This window comes from Peromyscus californicus, unplaced genomic scaffold (assembly GCF_007827085.1).
Source record: "Peromyscus californicus insignis strain IS unplaced genomic scaffold, ASM782708v3 Scaffold_18__1_contigs__length_77618521, whole genome shotgun sequence".
Taxonomy (NCBI): Eukaryota; Metazoa; Chordata; class Mammalia; order Rodentia; family Cricetidae; genus Peromyscus; species Peromyscus californicus.
In genome coordinates this window covers 64,017,408-64,035,085 of record NW_026294480.1, presented here as the reverse complement: position 1 = coordinate 64,035,085, position 17,678 = coordinate 64,017,408, and the positions used below count along the sequence as shown (strand labels likewise).

The 17,678-nt window shown below is 38.3% G+C and overlaps 1 protein-coding gene across 5 annotated transcripts in view; it reads right to left on the bottom strand.

Moving 5' to 3' along the window:
* Vcan (versican) overlaps positions 1-17,678 on the bottom strand; it is a 102,186-nt gene that overhangs the window by 44,356 nt on the left and 40,152 nt on the right. For 4 of the 5 annotated variants that reach the window (XM_052743636.1, XM_052743637.1, XM_052743635.1 and 1 more), the window contains exon 7: positions 12,678-15,551. The exons of the other annotated variant lie outside the window; for it this stretch is intronic. In XM_052743636.1, coding sequence (XP_052599596.1) covers positions 12,678-15,551 — 2,874 coding nt within the window. The remainder of the gene's footprint in view (positions 1-12,677; positions 15,552-17,678) is intronic. 5 annotated transcript variants of the gene reach the window in all.

The following is a 17,678-nucleotide window of genomic DNA, read 5'->3' as shown; positions in this document are numbered from 1 at the left end:
TTGACATTTTCACCAAGGATAATCCTGATATTGTATGTAAACATTCTAATTACATATTTCAAGTCCTATATATCAAACCATTATTTGGACTGAATGCCACATAGCACCAAACACTTAACCCAGCTGACTTTTCTGCTGCCAGAGGTATAGAACTCCCAGTCTAGGGTTCTAGGAAAAGAGATAATTTGAGGGTTCACCCATCCCAGAATGTTGGTCAGCCATGTGTGATAGAGTCCTGCTACTGCAGCTGCCCTATTTACAGTGTCATTAAGGTGAATGTGGTGCTTGTGGAGGCACAGAGCTATGGAAGATACACAGACTACACCAGGCCTTCCCACCTGCCCAGAGGAATGCTCTCCCTGACACACAGGCTTAGGACAAGCTTGAGAAGCATACAGAAGAGACAAGTATGACGGAGCCAACACCGCCCCAACAAATCCATCTCTAAAAGAGAAAAACATTCTTTTCTGCTGGATTGCTCTTCTTATAAGCTGCTTCCTTCCATGTTGGGAGGCATCGATATTCAACATCCAATAAGAAAAGAGAAAAATCTAGTTGAGGGCAATCAAAATGATCTTTTTTTTTGCCAGTCCCAGTCCCACTATGCATCAGCGCAATGCTGACTGAACTACTAAGGCAAACTCTGTAGATGTGTCTTAACATTGTTCCTATATCTCCATTTATCCTAACCTATACACTCAGATTGTATTTATTCAAGCTAAGGCATATGGGTATTCAAATGACAAAACTTATTAATAATAATTATTATTATTAGATTCATGCCTAATTCTGGTGAATATAAAAGCTTAAAACAATTACAGGCTTTATCTGGCACAGATGTTGCAGTTAATCTTTAACACCAACTTAAGGAAAACAATTAAATGCCTAGCCTTTCATCAAAGCATCATTCAAATGATGTCTGTCTAATTTTAGTTGTCACTATGATCTTATAGTAAAAGAAGATACAATAAAAACTTCAGAGAGTTTGAATGAAGACACACTTTGTCCTATGAGAAGGGAAATGTAAAGACAATGTTCAAAGCATATCAAAGACACATTTAAATGCCTTTGCACGTGAGTCTCTTTAAATACAATGTCAATAATTTAATCACTAAAACAAATACGTTCATATCATCAATACTATTTGAATATAGTTAAGTAAGAAACAAATTAAGTTATCACTTCAGCATACATTCATGGAAATTTAAGTAGATGTTCAAAAAGTACCTGTCATAATGGCTTTCACTTTCATGAGTTTTATTTTGTGTTGCTTCATTAATATATAATATGCTCATTTGATAATTACTGTAATTTTTTTCTTGTCAGTTGAAGTCACTGGATATATTTTAGTTTTACTGTGTATTTATGGATGGTAGAGTGGTTAGCATAAAAAAGCAAACTAATCATGTAGTCTTCTGCATAACAAGAGCACCTAAAATCCCTAATATAATATGTAAACCACAGTCTTCATGATTCCTAGAAATTTCCCTACTCAATAAGACTTAACTAAAACAAAAATGCAGAATGAGAGTAAAAGTTATTGTTCCCTTTTTCTGAAAGGAAGGTCCTCACAGGTTGACAAGTGATCATTGCTCAGGCTGTGTTGACTTACAAATAGTGTCCTTGGATCTCTTAACATTGGTTTGAGGATGGGAAAATGTTAACTACTTAGGGTTTTGAAGTGGCATGTTTTTCACATTTTTATTCTATCAGTATGTATCTGGTTTGTTCCCATGCTTTCAACACTTCATGAACAAGGGCTAAGTTTATATAAAATCTATCTACACTATGCATAAATGGGTGAATTCTTCCCTGTCACGTGGCCTGCACTGCCATCAATAATGCCTTACAATTCACCAAACCCTACTTGGTCTTCTTTGTTTATTCATTCTCCAAAATGACTCCTCTATCCCCTTGGCAGGTACCACCCCCACCCACCACACATATTATTAGAGAATTGTAAGAGCTGTAATTACGGCAAACCAGAAAAGTTTCTTTGTGGCATATGGTAGGGGAGGGGACACCTGTGCTATTGTCAAAGTCCTGTCTCCTTGCAAAATACAGATCTGCTCTATTTCACACTAACAAGAATGACTTCACAGAGTGACTGACACTCCAGGTTCTTAGAAGAATGAGCCCTTATTGAAGACTGTTTTATTTCAGAATTTTACTCTAAGGATAATATAACTTTTATTTAGATTTCAAGAGTCAAACCACAGAACTCTGTAGGCTGCATGTATAATCTTTTCTATGTTTATATGAGGGTATTTTAACAGCTTGACTTGAATATACTAGTACCGTGGTTAATGGGTTTTTTAATGACATTTCACACAAGGCTTTATGGCTAACTGACCTTCAACTATTCACCGAATATTTTTAAGTACTTCTCAGCAGAATTTTGCAGACATAGCACAAGTCTTGCAGTCCTTCTGTAACCAGACACAAAACATAGTTGCTGGGATGCATAAGCGACTGGTCAAAGATCAGATTCTCTTCAGGGAATTTTATAATTTCAGCTTAAGAGTCTTTAATTAAATGCAAGCTATTGCAATCTACTCAGCAGAAATATTTAAGACTGCATTTCCTTGAAAATGGAATTTGCTCTAATATATAATAAAAATATCAGGTTTCCTTATTCCAAAAATAAAATAGCCATACTGTAGGGGCTTGAAAGTGCATGCAGATTTTAAAGTGAAGAATCTTGAAATTCCTCACAATATTACATTTTCAATCATATATCTGTAGACCCAAATACCAGACAGAAATGAATGTTTCACTTCACTCACCTTCCCCCAGTTACTAATTGAAATAAAATAATAAGTTGTACTGTAAGGGAAAAATTATGTGATTTTTCAATCAAATTGCTTAAGATATCCTGAATCTGCAATATTTTTTTAAAATTTGGAACATTATAGATTGTCCTAGCTTAATATTCTAAACAACAAGTTACAAATACCCTCCCAAACATTGTTAGGCGCTTTTGCTCCTTCATTCCTTCAATGCTTAGGTAGCATGTGATGCTTCTATCAATACAGTCCTCCCAACACCAGAGAGGTCAGCGGGGTCAAAGATCGAGAGATCCCTGTGTTCTGTGACCCTTGTCTCCTTATGGCTTAGCTAGCCTCAGTCTACTTGGAGCACCACTCAAGCATGTTGTCTCACCCTGACAGCCATGGTGTGCTGAGCACAGTGCACCTATTTCTCCATTCACAAATTTCACACCCCAAAAGGGTTGTACACATATGTAAACAATGAGGCTGCTTCTGATGGCCTCACTTTGAAGAGGCCGTCATGTTACAGTGACGGTAAACAGGCATCACATCTTTTCTCCGCTTCCAATAATCCTTGAAGTATCTTCAGGTACAAAGGCTGAATTTAGATACAATCATCTGGCCTGACTGAGTACACTTATAGAAACATCACCAAGTATAGGCTCTTCTTCCTTCGAAAGGGCCCTAAGGGATTCTATTCTCATATCAAAAGAGCAAGAGATTTCTTACACAGCATTTACAAGTAATCAGAGACATTTGAGAAATTTCTAAATAGTAAGAAAGTGCTACATGAAAAAGAAGAAATTTAGGCTTCAAAATGCTTCAAAATGCCAAAACAATTCCCCAGTAGGCTGATCATGGTCCAGGAGATAGCCGCACACTCAAAGAGTATTTGAGCAGCGCAAACTTAACCAGATAGGTTAAAAAAAATACAAAGATGATATGAATTTGGGCAAATTGCTTGGTGGATGTGGATCTGGGAAGAGTTGGGATGAGTATAATCAAAATATATTTTGTAAAATTCTCAAAAAAAATTTTTTTAATTTAAATACATCAAATAGGGATTGGAGAGATCACTCAGCAGTTTAGAACACTGGTTTCTCTTCCATAGGATCTAGGTTAGATTGCCAACACCTACATACCCTCTCAAAAGCTGACTATAACTTCAGTCTCAAGGGATCCAACACCCTCTCTGGCCTCTATGAGTACAAGGCATGCACATGGTACGCAGACATACATTCACAAAAAACAGTCATAATTTTTTAATAGAGCAAATAAAGTCCAACCATAAAGTGGAACATTATTCTCTTTTTTCTGCTTTAGTTTTCTAGTACTCAAGTCCTTTGACAAATATACATACACATAGGTAGGGATTTAGACACGTAGACAGATATTACCGAATATTTTAATACCAGAACCAGAATAAAGAACTTAAAAGTAAGTAAAATTTTGACTACTATAAAGCAAAAGACTCTGATAAGTAGGTTGTAGAGTTTCTCTTCAGATCCTGGAATTATATCCATTAAGTTACAGTGCACAAACGCAACTCTGTTTTGCCATTCCACTGTCAAAAGCTAGCCTTGCCTCCAGCCATCTCTTCAACCTGACTCTGTCAATGGACATTCAAACAGTCCAGACCTGGTACACAATCATTCCACTCCTTCCATTCTTCACTGGCATTCTCTGTACCTGCACATCAGGGGCCAGCAAGTCCAGGTCCTATTTCACTGCCTCCCTCATTCCTGCTTCAGATGAGTTTAAAAAAAAAAAGACAGCATCTTTATTTCCCCCACTTAACAGTGTCTATCATTTTATGAAGTCTCAGTTCAGATGGACAGATGATAAGGTGATATTCTCACACACACAAAAAAAATGGCTGGACTTTTATGTGTGGGGCACAGGATTATATTATATTATATTATATTATGTTATATTATATTATATTATATTACATTGTTGGTTAGTATAAATTAACTTGTTTCTTTCATCCTCCTGCCTCAGCCTCCCAAGTGCTGGCATTACAGGCTTGTGCCATCACATGAACTTCATTTTCTCACCTCACTCTTCTCAGTTCTATTTTTCAGCATAAAGTGATCCTATACGAATATGGTAATACCCTGTCAACACCTAATAGTCTATCCATTTAATCCTCCTTTTGAAAGTTCAGTTGGAAGAACATCTTTCTAGTAATTTATCATCAAGAATCAAAAGATTGTCATTGTGCTAAAGTTCCTTTGAAGATTTATATGTCCAAATAAAAAAATTAGTTAGTCTTTGAAGGTAACTACAGCTCAAAGACTGAGACACAACTAATGAATCATACCAAAAACAAAACAAAACAAAAAACAACAATAACAAAAAAATCTCAGATAGTAGAGAATTTTGGATTTTGAAAATCTAGATAGTCTGAATGTACAACCATAGTGTCAATTTTTTTAAATTATTCACTGTCTTTACAAATCTATGTAGGCTTCTATGAAGGCAGTGAATACTAGTTCTTTTTTTTATTCTTCAAACATAAATGAATTGAACAAACTTATTTGATCAGGACAAAGAAAAAGAATTATTGTGTCGTTAAGGCATCACCGTTAGTTCCTGTGTTTTCAGACAGAAGTAAACAAGGATATAGCAAAATGAGATATGCAGCAGTTCTAAGAAACTAAAAACGTGCTGCCCATTCATAACCACAGCTTTGGATTTGACAATAATTATTTTTACTACTTTAAAAGTACATGTGAGTCATAGATATTTCATTCCATTTTCTTCCTCTTTTACAGATATCAAGGTGTAGTAAGACTTGTGATAAACACTACACTTGCTAACATCTGGCCAGTGACGACAGTCTCAGTGAAGAAAGTTTAAATCAGACAAACTCCTCATCCTCAGAACCATCAAGTACAGCTTCACCTGACAAAGGCTGGAGACAGCCTCTCCATGGGAGCACAAGGCTGAGGCAGCTGCTGTGTCTCAGCAGGCTGTAGAGTCCGGAGCTTTCATGCTATTAGATGTTCAATGCTCTGCCTAGCAAAACTATTTGGGATACATTTAAGACTACAGATGACAAATATGAACAATATCTCAAGCAGATTTCAAAAAGGAAATAAATAACAATGCTTACCCCTCCCATTAGCAATTCAGGTCAGTAGTCTGGTTGGTTCGAGCTGTGACTACTTTATCTGAGGGTTTCTGATCTACAGCCAAATGCAAAAGCAGTGTGGGTAAATGATGCATTGGGAGATTTCCCACTGTCCATCAAACTGTGTCAGGCAGCAGCATCTTAGTGAATCACCTGCTGGTACCTCAGGTTGGTTTGGTTGTGGGCCCCCAGGAAACCTGAATGATGCTCAAGGATGGGGTGGACATCACAGTTTTCTCTGAGGTGAATTCTGAGGCTTTGACACTTCTGATCTACTTCAGATTGCTCCTTAATGTGCTTATTAAAGCATGCCATTCTCTTTCTTACATCCTCATTTACTGAGTAATTAAGTTGTCCAACTAACTAAACTGTAAATCATATTGCTTTAATTCCCTAGCTACCCAATGGCTGGATCGAATGAATGTCTATGGGAGGTAGCATGAAAAAGTGAACGGAGAATTTTTATCTGCAGATAGTAACACAGGCTCCCTAGGAAGCCAAGAAACGTGAGCTATTGAGAGTGAACGTGAGAATCATACTGTGTTCCTGCATGTTCCTAGAAACATACACTAGTAAATTGACATCTTTCCTCATTTTAACAATACACCTTCATAACACGTGACTACAGTAACTAAGTTCCACTTTCTGTGAGACATCGGGATACTCTCCTGCTATGTGAAAACACTGACTCTGCAGGAGCCCGCCCACACACTTACTATGCACTAATTTTATGTGTGTACAGAAATGTTCAGGTTGTCTAACCAACGAGACATTTACATTTTCACAGACAGAGAGTTTGAAAGTTTCTCTCTTACCACAGGGAGGCTTTATATTTTAAAATCTTCTATTTAAACTTTATGTCATTTATGAAGAAGTACCACATATGGCCCTGATCGTTCAAAGGGAATGTAGGTTGTATTGATTTATTTTTCCCCCTCCCACAGATCAAATCTATTTTAACAAATATTTAAATCTTCTTCTTGCTACTAAGTGTGTTTCCCTCCTGATTCATACTCAAGATTACTGGTACCATCTCTCCAAGGGATACTCTTTTAAAATAAGATAGCTGGAGTCTCAGTCCTTCATGGGATGCCCTCGTACAAAGGGATATATTTCTTCTCACGTCAACTGTTTTGGGAAAATCATACTAGCTCAATGTACCTGAAAACATGAATATATCAGCTTTTACTAAAACACGTCAGTACCACGACCAGTCCCACACCCCACTAATCACCATCACTATTCTTGGAATTGATCTGCAAATGAGGTCACTTCATTAAACAATTATATGTATACACGGAAAACTGGCTTCACAGAGAAGTAATTCTATGCATTTCTAAAATGACCAAAATTGGCAAATTTCCTTTAAAATATATAAATTTTGGCTTTACGTCTTTAAAATGACACTCCAGATAATTTTGTTTTTCTTTCCCTTCTGGTTCTTTCCATTCACATCTCTTCCCTTAGCTAGCCCTCTTGCTGAAAATGTTCTGAATTTTCTGGACTCCTGCGTATGTTTCCTGAAATCATTGCACAAACGAAACACACCCAAGCTGCTAAAGCAGGAGGAAGCAAGCCCTGTGTAGAGAGCTGGGGTTCCCCTCACAGCACCCAAACAATATTGGCCAGTACCCCATACTTTCTGAACACATAAGGAGAGGTTAGGCCAATGCACTGGGAACATTTAAAAGAATTTGTCAAAGGACCATTGTTGAGAAAAGAATTAAAGTAGCGGGCTGGAGAGATGGCTCAGAGGTTAAAAGCACTGGCTGCTCTTCCAGAGGTCCTGAGTTCAGTTCCCAGCAACCACATGATGGCTCACAACCATCTATAATGAGATTTGGTGCCCTCTTCTGTCATGCAGGTATACATGAAGGTAGAATACTATACACTTAATAAATAAATAATTTTAAAAAGAGCTATCGTCAGCTCTATTTTCATACACATAGAAGAGCTTGAAGCTGCTGGGTTTTGCTCACAGGCCATATGGAATCAATACTACGGTAAACTTAATAGTGGAGCTGTAGCTCCTGCAAAGTTATACTCTTTGTATACAAGTGGCACAACTATAAAGCAACAGGCACCATGGGGACTAAAATTTTAATATGCTCTTTCAGTCAAGAACACACAAAATTATAGTTCCATTTGGTTCCTTGCATGGTAAGCAACATATTGTCTAATGGCACAGAGATGTCAACAAGACTGAAGCAACACTGGCTGAACTGGTTTCACTTAGCATAATGAATAGAGACAACAAAGGTACCGATTAATAAATGCATATCTTGCTGGGCGGTGGTGACGACGCACACCTTTAATCTCAGCTCTCAGGAGGCAGAGGCAGGTGGACCACTGAGTTCGAGGCCAGCCTGGTCTACAAAGGGAGTTCCAGGACAGCCAGGGCTACACAGAAATACCCTGTCTCGAAATGACAAAATAAATAAATAGATAGATAAATAAATAAATATATATATATCGTTATGTGAGCTAAAGGTAGTCATAATCGGTCTTACTGAAAATATATTTGGGGGGCTGGAACAATGATCCAGTAGTTAAGAGCACTGGCTGCTCTTCTAGATGACCTAGGTTCTATTCCCAGCACCCATATGATAGCTCACACACATCTGTCACTCTAGTTCCAGGGGATCTGACACCCTCTTCTGCCCCCTATAGGCAGTACCAGGAGTGCAAGTGGTACACACACACACACAAGTGCAGGCAAAACAACCATACACGTAAAAGAATAAGATAAAATCCATTTTTAAGAAGAGAATGTGTTTTCCCTCTAAACATCCAGGAATGCGTGCTCATTCAGGAATGCGTGCTCATTCAGGAATGCGCGCTCATTCAGGAATGCGCGCTTCTGTACTGTTTTCAGTTATATCTGCAATTCCCTTTTCTTCTGGGCCGGAGGAACACAGCATCCTAGAGGCTAGCTCCTTCACCCAAACGTTAATCAGCACAGCCACTATTTTATAACACATGGAAACCCCCATGAAGATACTGTTTGAAGAATGAAATCGGGTCCTCTGTTTAAAAAAAAAGTAAAGTACTTTACATATGGTTATAAAAGTCCATAAACATAAAATGTGATTTTTAAAAAAATAATATAAAAATATATTGTGTGAAAAAATTCTCAATTAAAAGTAAATACAATCTTAAAAGAAAAATAATTTTTGTCCAGAATTAAAACAAAAAAAAAACCAGTAAAAATTATGTACGACTTTCTTATATAATCACCTTAAGTAAGAGGTAAGCGGTGTCCAGTGATTCTAAGTGTTTGTCCAGACTCCTCGCTGGAGTTACTGCACCTTTCTGGTCATCTGCCCAACAAGGCCGAAGTTCTCAAAAGCAAGACCATGGCTTTATGTTTATATTTCATATTTAAAAACAGTAGAAGAAATAGAGCCGATGGGAGCTATTTCTAAATGATGTTACCAATAAGGGGCAGTAATTCTGCACAAGGAAGCTGAGCAAATGAATTCTAATTTAGAGGCCAAAATACTGTCCTTGTCAAAATCTGACTGATGCACATATTACTACATTAACAATTTCATCAGTATCTTATATTTATGTAATTTCTGTCTAATATTTAGTTTTACACCTGTCTTAAACTTTTACACTCAGGATGACAGAAAACCAGTAAAAATAATTTAGAAAGAATGCCTAGCAAGATTAGGCAGGACTGACACATGGGGGCATATAAAGGCCTATATCTGGAGGTTTGGGCTATGAGTACTGACATGATGTTGGCATTTAAAATCTGAACATTTCGAAATTTTTCTTTGACTTTAAAGATGCTGCTACATTTGGTTTTTGTTTGTTGGTTTTTGTTGGATTAACATTTGCACTTCCGTTACAGCAACATGGGACATTTCAGGCAATTTGCCCGCGTCCTCTTCACAAACCACAAAACAAAACAACAAAAACCCAGACAGCACTGAAGAAACTCTTCCCAGACTTTCGACTCCTGTAGCCTTCATAAACGTTCACAAAGAAAGCCTTTTAATAATTTTCCCAAGTGCAGGTGTGCAAATTACTCCTGAAACAGACGAGTCAAGTTTTCAGCACTCGTGAACCGCTGTTAACCACACCCCACAGCGTTTTTCAGCTCATAAAACCTTTACAGGCTGTGAAGTTCCTTCAGATTTTTAAACTGTTAACCACAGTTGCCCTCCAGCAGCAGGGCCTACACTGCCATTAACGTCCATCTGAGTATATGATGTAAGCATGCATTGAGTAGCATGTTTTGTTTCATGGTATTTCATAAAAGTCAAGCTTTATATCACTCTCTGAGTGCAGCAAAAATTATAAATGCCGTGGTTTGGTGTAGCTTGGGTGGCATTTTTACTTACTTGGATACACAGTATATGTGAAGGTCAATTTTACTCTGGTGAAGAGGTTTATACAATGGCACATATACACCGAGGATTTTCCAGTCTGGAAATATAAAAATGTTGGTTTTCCAGTCTTCCCTCATTAACACACCTGCCTTAGAGTTTAGCTGAACATCTGGGTGAGGGTTTTCATGAGCAAAGTTCAAAATACTGGGAAAATTAAATTATTGTTAGAATACTGGCAAAATTTGTAAACTGAGTAGTTGGGTCTAAGCAAATCTCACTGCCTTCTGAAAATAACAAGCCGTGCTATTATTCTTAGGAAGAATGAAAGTCTAGAACACATAAAACCAGATGATAGATAGACTGCCACAGTGTTCCATGCTCCATCCCAACATACGCATTCTCCTGCCTAGTGGAAATGGCCAGATATTTCACAATTTTCTCAGAATGTACTGTCAGCGTAGCCCGAGGATTTAGAAGTGGAGGGAAGGAAACAAGTACCCAGGTCTAGCTGAATGGAGACCACGAGGCACATATAAAGGCACACCTCTTCATAAACTGTTAACAGTGTTAGACCAGGCAGACCCTCCACTTGAACTGCCATTTATAAAGTTAGCATTTTTGGTTTTCTCTAGTAATCGCCATTTCTTGGTGAGGAAGGGTGGGGGGTGGGTTCAAGTTTCAGCCTTTTTTTTTCCATTTTGTAGTTTGAATGCCCTAACCTGAATTACAATTTCCCATTCAGAAGAGTTGTTAGGCACCATGTTTTCTGTTTTCATAATGTTTGATACAATTTCATACTGTTTCATACATTTGATACAACTTAGTATGCCACTACCAATAAAGTAAGATGAATTGAGAAGATATGTACTTATTTGATATATCCTTTTTGCATTCTGAAATCAAAGGTTGATACCGATCTTCTTTCTCCTCTATTCTGCCCCCACGGTTACAGTTTTGTGTTCCTTTTAATTCTACTAACGGCAATCCTAACTCCTACTTGGTAACACTTCTGTTTTCAACTCCAATTCTGAGAGATGTAGAAATAATGTAGAAGACAGGAAATTATTTATGATTCACAAAATACTGTACTAGTAACAAAAGCAAAAAAGCATATTTCATTCCTGGCCTCTACAAAGCTCTGCTGGGAACAGAGGAGTTAATAATGCAGAGTTGTGTAATTTACTATACTATTCTCACCATGCAAATATTTTCACATCAAGAAAATTCTGAACAACAGGAACTAGTAGAAGTCATGAAGTTTCTATCTACAACACTAGATACCAACTAAATCAAGGGTACAGATACCTGTTCATTTTCAACAGGTGTACTCCTGATCACCATAATGAAAATGTCATCTCTCTTCTGCATGATACTCAACAGGGTGTATCCCAATTACCAAGAAAGAAACTAAAAAACAGTCATCCTTCCCATGTGGCTTCTCTGAGCCAAGCCACAGAAAAGTGAACATTTATTCATTTAATACTTATATTCAAACTTGAACCAAACAATTTAAGAAAATTTGTAGACTTAAGCTCTAAATTTAAAGGATCCAAACAAACATGAAACAGTCCATCAGACTGTCTGTGCTACAGACTGTGCTACAGTCTCAACTCAGCTTTCCAAATTTAATGTGATGGCCTACTCTCACTTCTAGGTAAGAACAAGACACGTTTGATAACAACATCCACAAGTATCAACCAATGCAAACAAATGGCTCTTAAAGGAGACAGTGAAATCACAATAAAAACATCATGACCTAAGTTTTAGGGGGGAAAAAAGGTAATATTTACAAGTCCACCATCTAAAGTTATATTTGTTAATGATTCCAAGCAGTTCCTAGAACTTAGCTAGATTGTGTTGGTTCTAAATAGTTCAATCTACATTTTGAAAATATACTAAAAACAGTCGACATCCTGAAAATGTTAAATTTAAATTAAAATAGACCTATTACCCATTCCACAACTTATGTGATAAACCTGCAAAATCCTGGAAGAGAAAAAAAAAACAAATCTTTAGAGATACTTTGGTCAACCCTAGGGATATGCAAAATCATTTAGCTGTCTACATTGTGAGTGCTAGAGGTTAATGGTTGCAGACCAATGGAATGTTAACACAGTCTAGTGCTACACTTGAGTAGTAATGTATGGAAAGACACTGGAATTAAAACACTTCGTTCTGCACGTTCTGAGGTGATGTAACAGTGATGAAGTGGTTGGATTAGATGGCAAAGCAGGGCTTCTTACAACTTTTAAAATAAAACTGTATCTAACATTCTTCCCAATGGTTTAACATATCCTTCCAATTCTTGTACAGATGCATGAAGCTAACATATTTTTGACACTCCAGTTATCATCTAATGGCAGCATTTCATATGCTGGTTATTTTAACTTTCAAGATAAAATGCTGATTGCCTTGAAAGCAAAGACTTACCTGTCTTGTTTTCTCTGACCTCAATAATATAAACATTTATGTCAGGCTGGGATTTTGTCCCTGACGGGGGTGGTGGAGTAGACAATGCCTGAGGTTTGGAGGTCGTTTTTCTTGCCACAGTAGATGGTCTTGTTGGCTGTGTTACGGGAGGCCTTGAGGTCATGTGAGACTCCTGATCAATATCAGTTTCCGTTGCCTTAGCTGTGATATCAATGGGAGTTGTGGAAGGGTGCTGTGTTACAGGTTCCCCAGGAAGTGTAATGTCACCTGCTGTTCTCTCACTGGGCTCCCTCTCAATGACAGGTGGTTCTTTGGTGAATGTAGAAGAGGGCCTGAATGGTGGAGTTCTGTGAAGGCTGTCTATGGACGTGAAGGCACTGATATCACTTGAAACTATTGGAGATTCTGGGAGTTCGGTGGCTCCGGGTCTTTCAAATAATCCTGAGCCTAAATCTGTGTAGTCTGGGGTTGACTTCTTTCCTTCCTCAGTATCTTCCTCCATAAGCTGTGTGACGTGAGTCCTGAAGGGCCTCAAAGTTGATGCAAATTCTGTTAGACTACTACCTTCTGCTTCATAATTTAATTCTGGCTCTGTACTTAGAACATCTTTTGGCCTAGTGGTTGATGTTAGAGTTACCAATGTCTCCACTTCCACTTTGTGCTGCGTTATAGCACCAGGTGGAGAAGATGTACCATGCTCAATTGTTCCCACTACAGTTGTTTCTGAAACCGGGACCCTCTCAAACCCTGTCACCCATCTGTCTTCAGAGACAGTGGTGTATGCTGATCCCTCCCCCTCCTCTGTTAACGCTGTTGTCTCCTTGGTCATTAGTGCAGTAGAACTTGTGGTTTGTGGTTCTTCTGGGGTTTCTCCCTGTATGATTTCTGTTGTTCTCAAAGCTTCAGGAGACATGGTTGCTTCTAGGTGAGTCTGTTCAATGACATCTTGATCAGATTTGCCTAGAACCTCAGATTCCAGGGGAATGGAGGATTCCAACACACTCCACTCCGTCTTGGGAATTACAGAAAGAGGACTAGTGTGGGACATGTCTACATAAGTGGTGGGCTCCTGGGTGCTACTGTGATTAACAAATGCCAATCCTTCTGCATCAGAGGTGTGTGCAAATGGGGGGACAGTAAAGACTGGTTTGGAGGCATCCATATCTTCACCTGAAGCACTTCCTTCCACAGTTGCGGTAATGACTCGGTGTTCTGTGCTTATGGTGGGCAGAACTCCGTCTTCAGTTGTAGACTCGTTCAAAGTTGACTTTTCGGCACTGCCAACTGATGTAGCTGGCTGAAAGGTGACTGTAAATTCTCCCGATGTTAAATCTGCCTCCGAAACCTTTTCTAATGGTTTTTTAGTACTATCTGGGAAAAGAGTATATTGGTCTCCTACGTCTGTGAAACTTGGGGTTTCTTTATCCTTCCCATTTGTTCCTGTAGTGCTAAGTAAGACAGGGGGTAATTTTGTAGAGCGGGCAAGTTCTGTTGAGGCAGAAGGTTTCGAAGTTGAATTATCTTCATCCCATGACCATTTTGATACTGTGACCACTTCCACATTTAGAGTACTGTGGGTCAAGTGGACTGTTGTAACATCTTTGTGGTACTTTGTAACATCTGTTTCTAATCTAGTCAGAGTCGCCATTTCTTCTGCATCTCTTGCGTCTGTTGGCTTCACACTTAACTTCCCAGTTGTCAATGCTGGGGAAACAGATTCTTCAACTGAAGGCTCTGTAAAATGAATTTGCTCTGATGAAGATGTAGAGGGCTTCATTCCGGAGAAGCCTTCTTCTATTATACCTGTAAATGGATCTTTAGTGCTCTTCTCTTGTATCTCATCAACTGTGTAAGTATCTTTTTCCATCTCTGGTCTTGGTGTTTCTGTTCTTTCTCTTCCTTGCGTCACTTCTGTTTGTAATGGGGGATAAATAACTGTGGATATTCCATCTACTGATATCATGTCACCAGAATAGGGAAACAACTCTACTTCTGTAAGATGCTCTGATGGAAAGGGGGTTGTAGACTGTGGTTGACCAAAAGGCTCTCCAGTCGTTTTACCGTTGGTTTTTTGTTCCTTCTCTTTATCTGTGAGAGCTCCATCTATGGCAAGCATAGTTAAAATGTCCCCTGGCTGGGAGTGGGTAGTGTCTTCTGATATCTTTGATACTGTGATGACTTCAGGTATTTGGCTGAAGACCTGGGTGCTCTGACCAGATCTAACTGTCAGAGTTCTGTCTTCATCTTCTCTCAGGGTGAAGCCATAGTGACTTGTGGTCTCCAGTTCAGGACTGGTGCTTACTGTTGGCATTTCAGTTTTGTGTTCTGGGGTCACTTCCATGGATTCAAATGTTGTTTCAGTTGCTGGCAATTCCTCGGAAGAAATGTGCTTTGTGATTTCCGTGGATGTTACTAAGGGGCCCACTTCTATTTGTTCAATCTGTGTAACTGATTCATGTGTTTGCATATCCTCTGTAATTCCATCCCATGAGCCAGTAGAATGTTGGGAGATGACAGGTGTACTATGGAGTCCTTCCTCCTTAATTTCAGATGTATCTGGCATTCCAAGTGGTCCTGACCCCGAAGGTAAGTAGTCATCCACATCCCAATGGTTCTTGGTACTGGCAGGTGTAGGTGATTCCGTGGCTAATCTGTCTGTGATAGCCTGAGATTGGACTACAGATTTCTGTTCAAAATTGACAATATTTCCTGCAGGAGGGAAGTGTGTGGTAATGATAGGTAATTCGGTGACTAATGGAATGATGGGTGTAGCTCTGTCAGGTATCATGTGTGGTTCTTTGGATAAACTGGGTGATGCAGTTTCTGCGAGGATATTCATTTCGATGGTGGTTGTCTCTGATATATTCTGTTTAGCTAGAAAAATAATTTCAAAGAGTTAATTAGACACGTCACTAATAAGGGGTTGCATGACCAGTGTTTAAGTGTTGCTCTGTATTTTTCAGTGGACCAAGTGATCTGTGATACAAAAGAGTCTAAAATCTGAACTTGAAATTAATGCAAAGGAAAATAACTGATCACTGAATAGTCACAAACTGATAAGTTGCTTTGTATTGTAAGTGTTATTGTACTTGATTGTATAAATAATTGTTCTCACAAAAAAAATGAACATCATGTGTTTTAAGATAAGTAGATGCCCAAAAGTTATTAACACAGAATTTTCATAAATGGTTATCTGTAATGAACAACAGTGATGCCATGAAACTTAGAAGGAGAGCTTGGCTTTGTTATCTGGAGATGGATGTCCCCTGCTGCTAGCTTTTTCCAAATATTGCCTTCTTTTCAAGCTGCATAGTGTCTCAGGGGAGAGGGAGTGTTTCAGACTGCAAAACAACAAAAAGCCACATCAAATGGAACCAAGTCACACATAAACCATGACATTGTCCAGAACGCACAGCCTTTCATAAAAACAGGATATTGAACTTTTAATACCCGCTCTTCGTTTGATTCCAGGTGTTGGACATTTGTCTTCATCTTCCTTTCGACTCTGGAGGCGTGTTGCCGCAGATCCTACAACATGTCTGGCAGAGGCTGCTTGGCATTTCCTGTAGTCCTACCATGTGCTGAACAATCTACACAGTGTTTGTACTTATCCCGGGTCTTGGTTTTCAGTCTTACTTTAGCATGAAACACAAATGCATTGGAAGTAAAGCAGCTATGTGATAATCTTCAGCCTGGAACTACACATTCCTGGGGCATCCTTGATCATCACAGAGGGAGCACATGGAACTCCATAAAGTAGCCTTGTCACTATAAAATACTACGCTATAATGACTCCAGGTTTATGGAGAATGGCCAACTTCAGGAAATTTAAGCTGTATAGAGGTGACAATATTATACGTAAAAGTCCTTCTCAACACAGAGGAAATGCAGCAGGCTACCATACAATGATTGCATTTTCCAAAACAATCAGCACTTTCTAAAATAAAAAAAATTAGTTACCAGTGAATGCACAAGGAAGAGTTGTAAGAAACCCACATCCACCCTCTTGTTACATTGCATATGATGTAAAATAGCTCTTTGAGCAATGCTGGGCCTCGCTATTAGAAATTGTTGCATCAGTAGACTCCAAAATCTTTGTATCTTCCCCCAAAAAAACTCACTGAAAACCAAAATTGGGTGCTTTTTGGCTTCATCTGTTCTGTCAGAACTTCATGATACGATAATATGATTTTATCCTAAATCTGAACAAGGTGATAATAAATTCTAATGAGGGGGGACTGGGATTTGTTATTAGTTGTTGATATTCTCCAAACCATTTTAAAAGTCCAAAAGCATCAGTGTTCTAATGAACATGTGGTGTTCATTTACACTATAATATAAGTTCTTTAAAAATTCATTACTACTTATCCTTTTATATTTAAAAAGAAATTAACCCAAAAGAATACTGGGACCTTGAAAAGTGTGTTAAACAAACTTTTTCTCCTCTTGTTTAAAAAAAAAAAAATAATGAGCTGTTTCTGTACTTTTTTCCTGGCACAAACATTGGTCAATTTTGATTGACATGAACAACTTAAAGACCTAAAATGTGTCCGACTATTTTTCTTTTAATTCAATTCTCTCTCCTCTGAAATTCCATCACCGTTACCTCACTTAACTGCCAGATTTTATGTTTGTCTTATAACTGCATTCTTTAGGGAAACAGTAAAAAAGATGTATGGAGAATGTTCCCATGGAAACATAATACAAACGCTTAGACACCTTTGTATTAGAGAAAATTTAATCATATTATTATTAATAACAGCAGAACGGTAATTTTACTTTTTCCCTCAGAGCATTTTTCATGGCCAATGAAATTAATTTAGAAGAGGGTGACATCGCATTGGAGCCAAGTGAAAGGCTCCTCCTGTTCAACCTAGTAACTCTATATAATCCTATGGAAATATTTTTACAGTGTTTTAAAAATGGACTCAGACTTTAAAAATTCAATAAGCACATGTCATTGTCAATTATGACTCTGATTCTCTGTTGCTCTCCTCTAGC